This window comes from Lithobates pipiens, unplaced genomic scaffold (genome assembly GCF_037356315.1).
Source record: "Lithobates pipiens isolate NorthernLeopardFrog02 unplaced genomic scaffold, aLitPip1_a1.2 Scaffold_23, whole genome shotgun sequence".
NCBI classification, from domain to species: domain Eukaryota; kingdom Metazoa; phylum Chordata; class Amphibia; order Anura; family Ranidae; genus Lithobates; species Lithobates pipiens.
The window spans coordinates 104,590,327-104,607,082 of NW_027507785.1; the positions used below are offsets into that span (position 1 = coordinate 104,590,327).

Sequence of the window (16,756 nt, forward strand, 5' to 3'; positions counted from 1 at the left end):
GTTTGAGAGCAAGGTCGCAAAACCACGCAATTTTCAGTTAAAGCTAGGCAGTGCAAAATGTGCTCTGGTCAGGAAGGGGGTAAATTCTTCCGGGGTTGAAGTTAATGGCGAGCCAGACATCTGCCCATTCCTCCTCCTCAAAGCAAGACATTTTTATATGTACACAGGTAGCAGCTGTGCGTTTTGTCACACAGCAATATGCACAGAAAGAATTGCACCAGGACACGCATTGCAAAAAAACGAATGAGGTTCATTGCCACAAAGAGTTGCAGGACTTATTTTGGCATGTTTGTTGCACTCAGAGCAGACCATTCAAGGAGATGGGCTGCCTTGTGTTGTTGCATATAAAAAGTGTTAAAAAAAATGCAAGGCGTTGAATCACATAGGTGTGAGTGGAGCCTCAGCTCCCCAACCTCCCACCACAACCCTTCATATGTGAAGTGTCTCTCTCTGTATCGTGTTTTTGCTCCTGCTTATTCTGTGCCCTGTACTATGTCACACTGATCTACACCTCAGTCTAACCTACAACAGCCGCTAGTAATAAACCAGCATCGTTTACCCTCCTCTCTCTATATTTACACACACACCCACAAAGGAAGGGCGGCACTTCCACCTAGACACCTAAAGGGGCAAGCTCTACGTGGAAGTGCCGCCCTTCCCTTGACGTGCATTGACGCAGTCCGACCAATGATACCCGAACGGCCGTAAGCGAATAACTAAGGTCTTCAGACCTAATCTATCAAGTCATGCGTTCCACCGGACCCGGAAGTGGCATGTAGGTCAGAATGAATATGCGATGCCATGTGTGCTGATGGTCGGTGAGGGGAATTAGCTGTGCTGTGTACACAGGCGGTGTGTTATAAATACACGTTGACAGGAGTCGGTGATGTGTTTGTTGTAGCAGGCTGTGTGATGAAGGATGGCACTGCCGGCCATACAGGGCACCGGCTACCATCTCCGGAGGATGCTCACCTATTTCCCCCAGGATATCAGCCTCGCCTTCGCCTATGGATCGGCGGTGTTCAGACAGACCGGGGCATCCCTCAGCCATGCCAATGTAAGATGGGGGATGACAGACAACTCTGGAGGGATTGGAGATGAGATTGTTTATAGGAGAACTAAAGGCAAAACTTTTCCTTTTTTGGATAGAGCATGGGAGGGTTATAAAAATCAATCTATATAAATAATCGGTGTCCCATGGGAAGGTTTACCTTAACTTCATGTCTCATAGCCAAAACAGGAGGGAGAGGGAATCCTGGGATTGTCACCAGGACTAGTGTCCCCATTGGAAGATTTCTTCTCTATTTCTGTTTTGGTGTCAACACAAAAATGTGGGGGTTTCTTTTGATTTTGGTGATAACCAGGGCAAATAGAGAGCGTGACTTTCCCTAATGGGGCCACAGGCACCTATATACAGCATCTCACCAAAGGGAGTATGCCTCTCACATTTTTGTAAATATTTTATTAACTATCAAAGTGTCAATATTTTGTGTGGCCACCATTATTTTCCAGCACTGCCTTAACCCTCTTGGGCATGGAGTTCACCAGAGTGTCACAGGTCACCACTGGAGTCCTCTTCCACTCCTCCATGACAACATCACGGAGCTGGTGGATGTTAGAGACCTTGTGCTCCTCCATCTTCTGTTTGAGGATGCACCACAGATGCTCAATAGGGTTTAGGTCTGGAGACATGCTTGGTCAGTCCATCACCTTTACTCTCAGCTTCTTTAGTAAGGCAGTGGTTGTCTTGGAGGTTTGTTTGGGGTCGTTATTATGTTGGAATACTGCCCTGTGGCCCAGTCTCTGAAGGGAGGGGATCATGCTCTGCTTCTGCATGTCACAGTACATGTTGACATTCATGGTTCCCTCAATGAACTGTAGCTCCCCAGTGCCAGCAGCACTCGTGCAGCTCCAGACCATGACACTCCCACCACCATGCTTGACTAGGCAATACACACTTGTCTTTGTATTCCTTACCTGGTTGCCGCCACACATGCTTGACACCATCTCAACCAAATAAGTTTTATCTTGGTCTCATCAGACCACAGGACATGGTTCCAGTAATTCATGTCCTTAGTCTGCTTGTCTTCAGCAAACTGTGGGCTTTCTTATGCATCATCTTTAGAAGAGGCTTCCTTCTGGGACAACAGCCATGCCCCCTTTAACCTCTGCAGCAATGCTGGCAGCACTTATACATCTATTTCCCAAAGATAACCTCTGGATATGACGCTGAGCACGTGCACTCAACTTCTTTGGTTGACCATGGTGAGGCCTGTTCTGAGTGGAACCTGTCCTGTTAAACCACTGTATGGTCTTGGCCACCACGCTGCAGTTCAGTTTCAGGGTCTTGGCAATCTTCTTATAGCCTATGCCGTCTTTATATAGAGCGACAATTCTTTTTTCAGATCCTCAGAAAGCTCTTGGCCATGAGGTGCCATGTTGAACATCCAGTGACCAGTATGTGAGAGTGATGACACCAAATTTAACACACCTGCTCCCCATTCACACCTGAGACTTTGTAACACTAACAAGTCCAATGACACTGGAGAGGGGAAAATGGCTAATTGGGCCCAATTTGGACATTTTCACTTAGGGGTGTACGCACGATTGTTGCCAGCAGTTTAGACATTGATGGCTGTGTGTTGAGTTATTTTGAGGGGACAGCACATTTACACTGTTATACAAGCTGCCCACTCACTACTTTACTTTGTAGCAAAGTGTAATTTCTTCAGTGTTGTCACATGAAAAGATATAATAAAATATTTTCAAAAATGTGAGGGGTGTACTCACTTTTGTGAGATACTGTAAATCTGACAGGTCTGCTAATCCATCTCAGCCCTCCAAAACTTAAAAAAAATAAAAGTTTTGTCTTTCGTTACACTTTAACAAGTTCAGTGTAAACAAAGTGACATTTCATTTTTAAGTGGGGTCTGATTGCTGTTTTTATATCTGTTGGGAGCTCAGACAGTGAGACCCTCCTTTTCCCTTTTCCCATTGGAGATAAGCTCAGGTGTCCTCTCATCTCTATCTCAGCATCAATATCACAATGTTTATTTTGCTCCAATCAGAAGGTTGTCTCCCCCCCCCCCCCCCTACAACACACATAAACAAAGCGGAGGGTTGCTGGTGTCATCAGATCCTTTCCATGGACACCTGCCCATATTTAGCCAGTGACATTGGCATTCCCCACCCCTTTGTTTACATGCAACAGTTTAGGAAATAATCCAACCCTCAGCTGATTGGATAAAAATAAAAAGCACAAAATTGATGTTCAGATAGAGATGAGTTCAGAGGATGTCCGAGCAATTCTATAAAGCAATGCTCTCCAAACTGTGGCCTGGGCCCAGATGTGGCCCATTTGCTTGCCTTTATCTTGCAATGGGGGCACTTTTCTTTCCACTGAGGAAAGACCCTATTCCTTTCACTGACACCAACAATGGGGTATAATTTGTTACTGACATCAACAACAAGGCCCTCTCTCTCACATTGATACCAATTATTAGGCACTGCCCCTCCCGCTGACACCGCCGGGTGTCAGTGGGAGATATTCCTCCCTCTAATGCCAGTGATGTACTGTTTACTCCCAAGGGCCACAGTCTGGCACCCCTCAAGTCTGAAGTACACTAAACTGGCCCTTTGTGAAGAACGTTTTGAGACCCCTGATAAAGTAATGAGTAACCCAGGAGGAAAAAGTGGGCTGTAAACAGATGCATGTCTGGTTACTTCCAGCCAAAATAATGATACAAGTCTGCATTTCCTCCATCACATATGTGTAAATAGGAAGGAAGAGGCTATATTGGACTTTAATGGTGCTGTATATCAACAGATGCTAGACAGTCAGAGGTAAAATACATGAAAAAGGTTGATTACAAAAATACATATGATTAGCCGCTTCTTCAGGAGCTTTATTAGATGGCGATTAAAAGATGATTATCGCAGAGCTATGAAAATAAAGAAAATCAAGCTGTTATGATTGTTGCCTACATAGGAAAGTGCCACCTAAAGCGACCCATGTACCAAAGTGACACATGAGTCAGATTATGTATGACTGTTTTTTTTCTTTTCTGTTTACCCGATTAAATTTTTGCCTTCCAGGACAACATGCTGGACTTTGTGTTTGCAGTTGATGACCCTGTCACATGGCATACCATGAATCTAATGCAGAACCGGAGTCACTACTCATTCCTGAAATATCTGGGGCCCAAACAAATCTCTAAAGTCCAGAATAAGTACGGAGCCGGAGTCTATTATAACACATTGGTTCCATGTGAAGGCAAGGTATGTCCATCCTCTGGGTACTGCTGTCCATGATTGTACAATAGAATGTCCATGTGGCAAACATCGGTCCTCTTGCTAAAGCAAAAACCTTTACACTGCCCATACATGGATCCAAATTCAACTGCTTCAGCAGGGACAGGCTAAATTTCAATCCATGTATGGACACTCTGGTTGTACACACGTTGATCTGTCAAATGACTTTGGTACAGCCAGCGTGTTTGGTTTTTCCCAAATGATTAGTGCCATCTGCACTAATCATTGTGTTCTGCTGGCAGGACACAATATCACTGCGGGAGGGATTCCACCGTCAAGTGACTGTTGGACTAATTGAGGTTTTTTTTTTTTCCCTCCCCTTCCCTCTCCCATGGGTGGCAACGAAGAAAATTGCATAATCTATGGCCTGCCTTAGTACGATGTAATGAAGAAAGCTGTGTGTTATCAGAAAAGCTGTGGGCTTTTTGTTTTCCCTGATGCATTGTTTGAAGAAAACAGGTTTACAGCTTATAAAGTCAGGCCAGATTTTCTGGTTTACAGTAAAATGGCCATTGTACACAATGCAATTTGATACTAGAAATGAATCTGATACCACTAAAAAATAACAGTGCACACTCTCGGAGTATTAAGTGGAGACACTCAGTGCAACTTCAGCAGATCTTTGTTTTGTTTTTTGTTTTTTTTTGTTTATGCTCACAATACATTTTTCCCAAGGCGTCTTTCAGGACAGCACCTGAGAGATAGCGACTCCACCCTCCTCGTTAGGAAACACCTTCTTCCTCCAGACTTTAAAGGGAGGCGCCTCCCTACCACACCTCAGTTTTTGTGTTTCCTCCGGCCTGGAGGGAACACCTTTTGGGAGGGAGTCTGTTTCTCTTAGGTGTTCCTGAGGGACTAGGCTTCTTTCCCTTGTTTTCCTCCTTTAAGAGACCCGCTGTCCTCCCGACCTACCCACGCCTCGTCAGCGGTAGCAAGCGGGCTCCTCTTCCCCTCTTGTGCTCGGAGAGAGCCGAAGATTCGGTGGCCCGCACGTTCGTAGGCGCGGCGGCGCGCGTGTGCCGCCGCCATGCTTTTTTCCGGCGGTCGCGCCGGAAGTGACAGAGCGGGTCATCGGGTCAGCTGAAACGTCGTTTCCGGCGTGGACGCAGGGGGGAGGAGGGAGGACAGGTGCTGGTGCCGATTTCCGCTTCCGGTCCGGTGCAGCTGCACGGCGTGACTCCGGAGGCGGCGTTTAGCCACAAGTGGATCTCTGCACACCTGTTATGGAAGATTCAGCGTCTGCAGCGGTGGGGACAGGCACAGGCACCAGCAAAGCCCAGGTAAGAGGCAGCAGTTAAAGTCTGCCTTTCTTTTCCTATTTCCTGGCGTTTGGTCTCGCTCTCTCCTTTTTTCCCCCCTGGTGGCAAGGGGCCTGTCTGGGCACTAGAAGCTGACTGGTTTCTTCTCAGTGCACCTATGTGGTGATCCCTATCAAAGCTGAGACTGGGTCTCACTAAGGGTTCCCTGGTTTTTTTCCCCTTTTTTTGTCTTTTTCTTCATAGGCTAAGAGCTCTGACCCAAAGAAAAGATGTCCTTCTTGCAGGGCCAAGCTGGGAGAAAATTGGAAAAAAAACCTTATGCAGTCCCTGCATTACTTCTTTAGTTAGGGAGGAATCTGCCTCTGTATGTGAGGATCTGGTGCCTCTGTAAAGAAGGAGCTGTACGCCACGATTCAGAATTTTCGTGACTCACTAGCAAACCCGGCTGCTAGTCAGCCTTCCACTTCAGAGTCTTCCCAGGGGTCTCTCTCAATCCCGGTGTTAGAATCTCTGCCTGAAGACCCTTCAGAGAGGGAAAAGCAGTCCACTGCTCTTTCCGTTAAAGATTCGGAAGAGGAGTTGGAGGATTCTGAGGTAGCCCCCTCTAAATTCAAACTGTCCCTTGAAGAGGTCGATGGGCTCCTTAAAGCCATTCATGCTACGCTTGGTTTAAGTGAGGAGAAAAAGGAATTATCACTCCATGACCGCATGTATGCTGGGTTGGATGAGCCTAAGGGCCGAACATTCCCAGTTCATCCGGTCATCTCTGAGGCCATTAGGAAAGAATGGCAGGATCCAGAGAAAAAACCCTTTTTCTCCAAAGCCCACAAAAGGCGTTTTCCTTTTGAGGAGGACCCTGCAGCAGTATGGAACAAGGTGCCCAGACTGGATGCCGCCTTTTTCCAGGTTTCAAGGTCCACGGATCTGTCCTTTGAGGACATGGGAGTCTTGAAAGATCCGATGGACAAACGCATGGATCTTTTGCTCAAGAGATCATGGCAATCAGTTATGAGCAATTTAAAACCAGCAATGGCCACAACGTGTGTAGCCAGAAACTTAGAAGACTGGATCAACCAGTTAAAGTCGCATATAGCTGCAGATTCCCCTAAACAGGAAATCTTAGATTCTTTTCCTACCCTGATTACGGCAGTGGCTTATGTTGCAGATGCCTCAGCTGAGGCAATTAAGATATCAGCCAGGTCAGCAGCCCTAACTAATGCTGCAAGAAGAGCCTTATGGCTAAAAACTTGGCCGGGTGACTCAGCTTCAAAGAATAAGCTGTGTGGGTTACCCTTTTCAGGGGACTTGCTCTTCGGCTCTGACCTCGATAATATCCTTGACAGGACAGCCGATTAAGAGAGATCCTTTCCGGTCAAAAAGAAAAGGCAGGTACCAAAACGTCTTTTTCGACCTCAAAAAACTCAGGATCGGGACAGCAAGTTGCAGGGGGGAAGAAAAAGTTGGTCCGCCCCGAAGCCGAAGGGTAGAGGCGGAATTCTCTTCCGTCCTCCTACACAGGCCGGAAAATCGCAATGACTCGTCTCTGCGGGTGGGCGGAAGACTACAAGAATTTCTTCCGCAGTGGTCAGGGATAACTTCAAATCAGTTTATCCTGACCACTCTCGCGCAGGGTTACTCACTCGAGTTTGTCAACGACCCCCCAAGAAGGTTCCTGATTACCAACACCCCGCGGGACCCGGTAAGGGCCCTGGCCATGAAGTCCTCTCTAGAGGAACTGATGCAACAGGGCGTAGTAGTACAGGTACCCCTGCAAGAACAGCAGGAGGGGTTTTATTCCCAGGTTTTCCTAGTAAAAAAACCGACAGGGAAATTTCGGTTGATTCTCAACCTAAAACCTTAAACGAGTCCATAAGGTACAGGAAGTTCAAAATGGGCTCAATTTTTTCGGTCAGAAATCTGTTGATGCCAGGATGTTTTATGGCGTCAGTAGATTTAAAAGACGCATACCTACATGTTCCGATCTCTCCCCAGTCTCAGAAGTTTCTCAGGCTGGCGGTGAGGTTGGGGGGTGTGGTTCATTATCTCCAGTTCAGGGCCCTACCCTTCGGCCTGTCATCATCTCCCCGAATTTTTACCAAAATAATGGCAGAAGCTTTAGCGCCACTGCGTCTTCAGGGAATCGCAGTTATTCCTTATTTAGACGATCTGCTGTTTTTTGCCCCATCCAGCGAGGAATTGCAGACCAATCTAGGCAAAGCTCGCAGCCATCTGGAGGCGTTGGGTTGGATTTTGAACCTCCAAAAGTCGTCCCTAAACCCATCTCAGGAGATTCGGTTTTTAGGGTATCTAATAAATTCGGTGGAGCAAAAAGTCTTCCTTCCCTTAGACAAAAAGGACAGGATTTCCAGTGCAGTGTCTTTACTACAGACCAGCCAAAATCTGACAGTAAGACAGGTTATGTCAGCTCTGGGGGTTCTGACTTCAACAATGCCAGCAGTCCAGTGGGCAAGAATGCATTTCAGGTGTCTGCAGGCTTTTCTTCTAAAATCTTGGGATCATACAGTGGCATCCCTAGAGGCAGAGGTGAGAGTGTCAACCCAGGTAAAAAGGTCCCTATGGTGGTGGAAAAGACAAGATGTCTTATCGGAAGGGTTAGTCTGGGCTTTTCCAGTCGAGAAAGGACTAACAACCGACGCCAGTTCCTGGGGGTGGGGAGCCCATCTAGGAACACGTTTCACTCAGGGGTCCTGGGCCAAAGAGGAGACAGTAAGGTCCTCAAACTGGAGAGAGCTCAAGGCGATTGCCTTAGCTCTGGAATTGTTTGTTCAGGAGCTTCAGTCCCATCACGTCCAGGTCCTAACAGACAATGCCACGGCAGTGGCTTATTTAAACAGACAGGGGGGTACAAGAAGCAGGTCGCTTCAGGTACTGGCCATGGAGATTCTTCGGTGGGTGGAAAAACATTTGTTATCCCTATCAGCAGTCCACCTAAAAGGGGACCTAAACAGGGTAGCGGACTTCCTAAGCAGAAACGCTATTCGGGAAGCGGAATGGTCTCTAAACCCGGAGGTATTCACAATGATTGCCGGAAAATGGGGTTTACCAGAGGTAGACCTGTTCGCCTCAAGGGTGAACGCCCAGGTTCCCCAGTTCTTTTCCCTGGACAGTCGCGATGGCTCGCTGGGCACAGATGCGCTAGCTTATCCATGGGAATTTCGTCTTTGCTATGCTTTCCCCCCATTTCAGTTAATCCCGTTGATTTTAAGGAAAATTCAGAGGGAGAAGGTGCCAGTTATTCTAATCACGCCCTTTTGGCCAAAAAGGGCTTGGTTTTCGACAGTTCTAGGCCTGGCGATCAAGCCTTGTTGGCATCTGCCCCTCAGACACGTTCTGTTGTTGCAGGGCCCAGTGAACCATCCAGGAGTGGCCAGCCTGGCTCTCACGGCCTGGTTTCTGAAAGGCAGCTCCTTAGGGGCAAGGGGTTTTCCAACCGTTTAATCTCGACCCTTTTAGCAAGTAGGAAAAGGGTTACGAGGGCCATTTATTCTAAGGTCTGGAAGCGTTATAAAACTTGGTGTTTGTCAGCCGCCCAGGTGACAGGGAGCCTTGTCTCCATCTTGGAGTTTTTACAGGATGAAGCAGACAAGGGACTGGCAGTTAGTACCCTGAAGGTGCAGGTAGCAGCCCTGACAGTGTTCTTAGAAAAATCTGTGGCCTCAGATCCGCTAGTGATCAGATTCTTTAGAGCTCTTAAAAGATCTAGGCCAGCTCCTGTTAAGGTTTTTCCTAGATGGGATTTGTCGGTAGTCCTACAGTCTCTAACAAAAGGGCCTTTTGAGCCTCTTGTGGAGGCTTCCCTTAGGTTTCTCACATTAAAAACCGTTTTTCTGATTGCCATTGTCTCTGCACGCAGGATCAGTGAGCTAAATGCTCTGTCAGTTAAAGAACCATATCTTTCCATTTTTCCTGACAGAGTTATTCTTAGAACAAACGCAAAGTTCTTACCGAAGGTAGCTTCAGTGCAGAACCGTATACAGGACATAGTACTGCCAACCTTTTTGTGTTAACCCCAAAGGAAATAGGGAGACTTTTTTCCATACTTTGGACGTCAGGAGGACTCTGCTGAGTTATTTAGAAAGGACGGAGTCCTTCAGGCGTTCAGATTCACTGTTTGTACTCTTCTCAGGAAGAAAAAAGGGTTTTCAAGCTTCTAAAGTTACTTTAGCTAGATGGCTGAAATTAGCTATCTCGGAGGCATATTCCCAGGCAGGGTTATCTCCTCCAGCAGAAATTTGTGCACACTCAACCAGGGCTCTGGCGTCTACGTGGGCAGAGAGAGCTGGTGCCACCCCGGAGCAGATCTGCAAGGCGGCGACATGGTCGAGTTTTCACACATTTGTGAAACACTATAGACTGGATCTCACTTCTGCCAGCGATCAGGCGTTTGGCAGAAAGGTCCTGCAAGCTGTTGTCCCGCCCTAAGGGGTAAGTCTCTGTTATCCTCTCAGGTGCTGTCCTGAAAGACGCCTTGGGAAAGACCAAGTTAGACTTACCGGTAACTTGTTTTCCAGAAGTCTTTCAGGACAGCAAGCATCCCGCCCTATGGTATTATATTATGCTACGCTGTGACTAACGTATGTGTTTATGTGTTCCAGCCGGGGCCGGAGGTTCTCTTCTACAACTGAGGTGTGGTAGGGAGGCGCCTCCCTTTAAAGTCTGGAGGAAGAAGGTGTTTCCTAACGAGGAGGGTGGAGTCGCTATCTCTCAGGTGCTGTCCTGAAAGACTTCTGGAAAACAAGTTACCGGTAAGTCTAACTTGGTCTTTCATTTTTCATTTTTACATTTCCACAATACGTGGAAATCACAAAGATGATAGGAACAGAAGAAGCCAGAGATTTTCAAATGAAATCTCCATCTATAGCATAGTTCCCACAATTCTGGAAATAATAAAAAGGTGATGTACAGGGGGAATGGAGATTTACAAATGAAATATCCATAGCGTAGTTTTCACAATTCTAGAAACAAAGATTTGAGGAATAAGAAGGCTGGCAAATTACTAATATAATATCTATAACCCTGGTGCCAAACTTGCGGCCCTTTGGTATATGATGTGGAGCCCTCCGACCTCCGCAGTCTGTAGTGGGAGCATTAACGTAGAACTATAGGCAAAACTTTTTCTATTTTGGAAAGGGTAAGGGAGTCTTGTAACCCTGTAAGGGTTATTATTGCCATCTTTGTTCCATTGGGGAGATTTCCCTTCACTTCCTGTCCCATAGCCAAACGGGAAGTAAGAGGAAATCCTAGCAAATTAAGGGAATTCCTTGGGGATCCCAAGGTTACCAATATTGGTGTCCCCATTGAAAGATTTCCCCTCTATTACTTTTCTGGGGTCAACCCAAAATTTGGTATTTTCTTTTAATTTCAATGATAATGGTAAACAGGACAAATAGAGAGGGGGTGAATATCCCTAACGGGCGCACAGACCGCAATAACAACTGACCAGTGTTGTAATCTCTCTCTACTCTATCCATGACTAAAAATAAAGTTTTGTCTTTAGTTCTACTTTAATTAGGGTAACAGCATTGATCTCTAGGAGCCTCATGTAACACGTTCCCAGTTATGTATTGTCTTCTTTAGCATATCACCAACCCAAAATGTAGCATTTTCACATTTTTATGACCCTAATTTCCTCCATTAGGTCTGCTGTTTCTTTTAATTATAGCTAAACTTAGGTTTATCTCCAGCCAAAGCATTTGTTTTTTATTTCGGATAGAGAGGAGGAAGAGTTAATACTTCTTCTTTCATGTGTCAAAAGCTGTCTGTACCCCCTGGGGCATTGCTCCAAAAATAGTTTAAATTCTACCCTTGATGGTTTTCACAAGTGCCCCCCACTGGAGGATATCCATGTATTCCTTTTTGTGGGGTATAGCTCTTCTATAAAGGGTACAGATAATAATAATGACCTGAGAGGTCAACATCCCATACCACTTTGTACAAAACTAGAAGCTAGAGTTCTACTTTAAATACAAACTAAGTTTTCTGCTCCATAGCATACACCCACTAGTGCCACAAGCAATAGTGCATTCCCAGTCCATCAGTGCTTCATTCCCATTGAAAACCTGGCACTCCGGGGCATTGGATACACATGCACATTCTCTCTAGTTTTTGCATTGCAGCATTTCGTGTTTTATTGGTAATGGTGGCGATCTGCGATCAAAGGGTTAAGTGTGTTCTAACTGTAGGTGGGGTGTGGCGCCAGGGACTGGACAGAGAACACACCCTAAATACGGGTGTAACATGTTCTTTAACCACTTCCGGCTGCCTCTTTCCAGCTCTTTACGTGGATCTAAATGCTGGGAGGCGGGCATTCTGATCATGTGATGGCTGTGATTGGTATTCACAGCGATCACATGATTGGAAAGTTCTCGATTACAATTATGCATCGGGAGCTTTTAGCTACCCATTCATTACTGTGCTGGGAGTGCACCCTCAGTACAGTAAAGTTTTTACCTAGGGCCACATATATGCATCAGGTCAACAGGAGGTGATTAAGGTGAACTTGGCTCTTAACGTATTTTTAGTATGGTGTTTGTTTGTTTTTTTAACCTGTAAAAGCCTCCCTTGTGTAGACATCCACAGTGTCTGATACTGCTGCTGTCGTAGATGTGATGTCAGCAGACTAAGAGCTGCCCCTCAAGTATTCCTCTTTGCTCTTCCTCTGAAAAGCTATGCAGGGAGGTGAGGAGCTGGGACAGCATAGACAACCATTAGACACTCCTAAAAAAGGAGAGGGCTGTGGTGTGGAAGGAGGGAGGCGTGCTTGGTTTTTGACTCTTCTTGGAGTAACCAAATTTGCTTGCAATTTTAAGGCAATGTTAAAAAATGCAATGCTGCAGGTAAGTATATAATACTCAATTTTCTGTACTATACCTACTATCTTTTAAGATAATTATTAAGAAATGATGCTAATCATTTCTTAATGAATAACTATTCCGATTAAAATGAGATGGGCCTAAGGGAACCAAAAGTCCCTTTTCTAAATTACTGTGACTTCTACTTTCCAAAAACAAGGAATAGGTCTTGTGTTTGATGAATACTGTACTGATCGGTGTGTAAGGCCGCTCTGTTGTCCCCGCTGAGCCGGCGGCAGACAGGGCGGTCTCCGCACACTGTGCAGGGACCGCCCTGTCAGCTCTCCGCTCTCCTCTATGGGGATCGGATGAGCACGGACCGTCTGTCCGTGTTCATCCAATCCGCTCTGCAGACGGATAGAAAAATAGGATTTTCCTCCGTCTGCAGAATCGGACAATTGCGGAGGCGGACAATAGCGGGTGTCTGTGGATGTTCATCCGCAGACACCCGCTATCCCATAGGGATGCATGTATGTCCGTATTTCATCCGCAAACGGATGGATGAAATACGGACATACTGTCCGCATGTGTGAAAGGGGCCTAAAACAAATATGTGCATCATACCTGTTTGACCAGTCCAGTGTTTTCTACGGATTTTGTATTTAGAAAGTAGCAATGCATTATTTCCAAATGAACTTGCACTGTATATATGGGACTTCCTTGTCTTAACTTCATGTCTTATTTTCCCCAGGTCATCAAATATGGGGTCGTCAGTACTGATACACTTATTGAAGACTTGCTTTACTGGAAGACTTTGTACATTGCTGGTCGTTTACATAAACCGGTAAGATGGGGAGTGTGAAAGCTGAAGAACGATCCATGAATGGAAAGGGTTTCTCTATATGCAGATGCAAAGCTAAAGGACATGTACACAGGCATTTTTTTCCTGCGTTTGACATGTTTAAAACATGTCAAACAAAGGTCAGAAAATTCCCATTCACTTTAATAAGGCAATACGTATGTCTCTGCAGAGGCTGCATTTTCATTGTGCTGCTTTTTTTTTGACACTGTATGTTCTGTTCAGGTGCGTTTGAACTGCAGGCAAAGCCTTTTCTTGTCCAACACTGTTTTTTTTCCATTGAAATACTACTGCATTGACAGCTGTGTTTGAATAGGATCTAGTGTGCTGCCTGTTATTTCTAGAAATGCACAGAACTAGAAGGTCAGGGGCACCCTGGTAACAAGTTTTTCTGGCCACTTCTACCCAAAAGCACTGCAACAGTCTGCACTATTTAGCCTGGCTGCCGGAGGGTTTACCTTGTGCTGCTCAGACTGCAAATTGTTGTTTGGTTCTTGATGGAATAATAGCATTTAGGTAAATTTGATTGACAGATCTCATTTTTAAACCTGAAGAATGTGTCTAGATCAGGCACCCCTCTGAAGAACCTTCAAAACTCATTAATGAAATCTATAGGTGTGTGTGTTTATTTTGTTTTTATATAAAAATAAAAAACCTTGTGTATTCAGGGTCACCAGTAAGGGCCGGTTCACACTGCAGGCGCGGCAAGGCGTCTCCGACTTGCCTCGCCGCGACCTGCGGCGACCTCAGCGGCGACTTGCAGATGACTTCTGTATAGAAGTCAATGCAAGTCGCCCCCGAAGTCGCCCAGAAGTAGTACAGGAACCTTTTTTCTGAGTCGGAGCGACTCGAGTCGCTCCTCTCAGAACGGTTCCATTGTACAGAACGGGGGCGACTTGCGGGAGCGAGGCGAGGCGAGTCGTGTCGCCTCGCATCGCCCGCTGTGTGAACCGGCCCTAAGGAATTGCAACCATTACTTTCTTTAATCGTACATCACGGGACACAGAGCCATAGCAATCACTATGTGGGTTACAGTCCACCTTCAGATGCTGGACACTGGCACATCCTAAACTGGAAGTTGCCTCCCTATAAAACCTCTCCTACTACTGGGAGTATCTCAGTTTTTTTCACCAGTGTCTAATGTGTTGGTCATGAGTAAATGTGCTGTGCTGAGCGCCTCTGGAGCAATCCTTGCTGGGGCTAGCTATGCAGCCGGATCCATTCAAAGAGTCTTTTAGGCCAAATTGAATGGTACCTGGGCCTCATAGCTGAAGAAACAAGGTTTTACCTGTAATTCTTCTCCTTTTTAGACCCCGGGTTCCAGTACTTTCGGTATTAGGGCCATAAAGATTTACTGTCAGGGTGCTTTTTACAGGTCCAGGATTGTGGGTTCCCCAAGGGTTCCTGAGGTTTAACGGAACCCACCATGAAGAGTGAAGATTGGGTCTGTTTGTTTGTTTTTACCACAGAAAACTCTGCGGCGCAGGAAAGGTAAGTGGAGTTTTTCTAAGGAATGTTTTAATTTTCTTATGAAATATCTCCTTTAACTGCTTCCTGACCGCCTCACGCAGATATACTGCAGCAGAAGGGCACATACAGGCATATTAACGTACCTGTACATTGTCCTCTAAGATTGTCCTTGTGTGCACGCCCGCCAGGAGCTCCGTGACCGTGATCACGGGTCCCGCAGACTCTATGTTCACGGTGATGCACGCGATCCTCTGAGGTGAGGAAGAACGGAGATGCTAATGTAAACAAGCAGCTCCCCATTCTGCCTAATGACACTGTCACTGATCAGCTCTCTCTGTAATGGGGAGCGCTGATCAGTGACGTGTCACACATGGCCCCCCCCACACAGTTAGAATCACTCCCTAGGACATGCTTAACCCCTTCCCTGCCAGTGACATTTTTTACAGTAATCCATGCAATGTTTTAGCATTGATGTCTGTATTAATGCCAATGGTCCCAAAAATGTGTCAAAATTGTCCGATGTGTCCGCCATAATGTCGCAGTCACGATAAAAATCGCTGATCGCCACCATTACTAGTTAAAAAAAAAAAAAAATGCAAGAAAACGATGCCTTATTTTGTAAACACTATAACTTTTGCACAAATCAATCAACGGTTACTGCGATTTTATTTATTTATTTTCCCCAAAATTGTTGCGATATTTTATTTTTTTGTTTGTTTTTATAGTTCAAAAAATAAAAACCACAGAAGTGTTCAAATGCCACAAAAAGAAAGCTCTATTTGTGGGGAAAAAAGACATCAATTCTGTTTGGGAGCCATGTCGCTCGGCCTGACCGACATGTCAGTTAAAGCGACACAGTGCCGAATTGCAAAAAGTGCTCTGGTCAGGAAGGGGGTAAATTCTTCCGGGGGCTGAAGTGGTTAAAGCAAATGTTGTCCTGACTGGGTGTCACCACTGGGGGCTGTATGGAGCACGTACCTTCTCGGACTCACGCTGTGTCATAGAAGCAGCAGACTTTATTCCTCCGGCTAGCAGGCAGACCTCCGGTAAGCTTGAGGGGGGGGGGGGTTGCTTCCTCCAGACACCCCCCACCTGGGCTGAACTCTTCCCCTTTTCAAGAGGCTGAGTATAAGGGAGAACTAAAAACAATCGGCAATGCCGTTTTTTCTTTCACCGCCCCTACTTGGCAGCGGCTTCCAGGTCTCCTCCACGCCATCCCTTCTTCACTCACAAGCCGATTCCGTTGGATCAGAGGCCCGTGCTTGCATGGGAAAACTTTTATTTTTGAAAAAGAAAGGAGGGGGGCACGATGCAACGGTGGGGGCGGGGCTGCCGTCCTCCAACGCGGGAGTGTTTTTAAAAAAAAAAAATAATAATTTTTATGCTGGCTGCAAAATTGTTAGACATAAGAGCAAAGAAAAAAGCATGAGAGGTTTTGGTGACGCATTTACTATTTGCATTAGGCTGAGCATTAATAGCAGCGGCAGTGGCTGGACTATTGCTCAAGCAGTGGATGCGATGTCTTATGGTAGTACCTCTGCTTTGTGCATCAGGCTATGGTAAGAAGGGGGGGTTGAAACGCCCCCTAAAAAGAGAAAAAAAGGGACTCCCTCAAGCTCTGGAAAGCCTATTCATCTCTACAGATGGCATCCTCCCCTGCAAGGAGGTGGCTGGTCAGTGGGCATCAGGGCCATGAAATGTCTGCAACTGTTTTAAACACTGCAGCCCCTGTTTTTATTTTATGATATGCAAAAAATAATAATAATTTAGCGACTTTAATCGCATCCCACCATGGATCAAAATGCAACAGGTTCTCTTCCATTACCCAGGACCCTCAAACTGAGGAACTAGGGGCAGGAGAAGACTAATTCCCTCAGGGGACCGTGGTGGGGCTGATGACTCCTCTTCTGAGGTGTCAAATGCAGGAGAATCGGCTGTTCCAATCTTAAGACTGATGGTGCAATTTCTTGCTGAATGATCACTCTACATTTATGTATCCTTAACTTAGAGTTTGGGTTCACTAAAGCCTCCTCAAGCTGTGCATG

The 16,756-nt window shown here is 46.0% G+C and overlaps 1 protein-coding gene across 3 annotated transcripts in view; it reads left to right on the forward strand.

Moving 5' to 3' along the window:
- The first annotated feature begins 651 nt into the window (after positions 1 to 651).
- The window catches only part of TAMM41 (TAM41 mitochondrial translocator assembly and maintenance homolog), a 50,419-nt gene continuing 34,314 nt past the window's right edge, over positions 652 to 16,756 (forward strand). Inside the window, exons 1-3 of one of the 3 annotated variants that reach the window (XM_077452126.1) lie at positions 652 to 775; positions 4,096 to 4,278; positions 13,134 to 13,226. In XM_077452126.1, the coding sequence (XP_077308252.1) occupies positions 4,102 to 4,278; positions 13,134 to 13,226 (270 nt within the window). In that variant the 5' untranslated portion in view covers positions 652 to 775; positions 4,096 to 4,101. Of the gene's footprint in view, positions 1,058 to 4,095; positions 4,279 to 13,133; positions 13,227 to 16,756 lie in introns of all 3 variants that reach the window. The other 2 variants (XM_077452124.1, XM_077452123.1) reach the window with 2 other exon arrangements.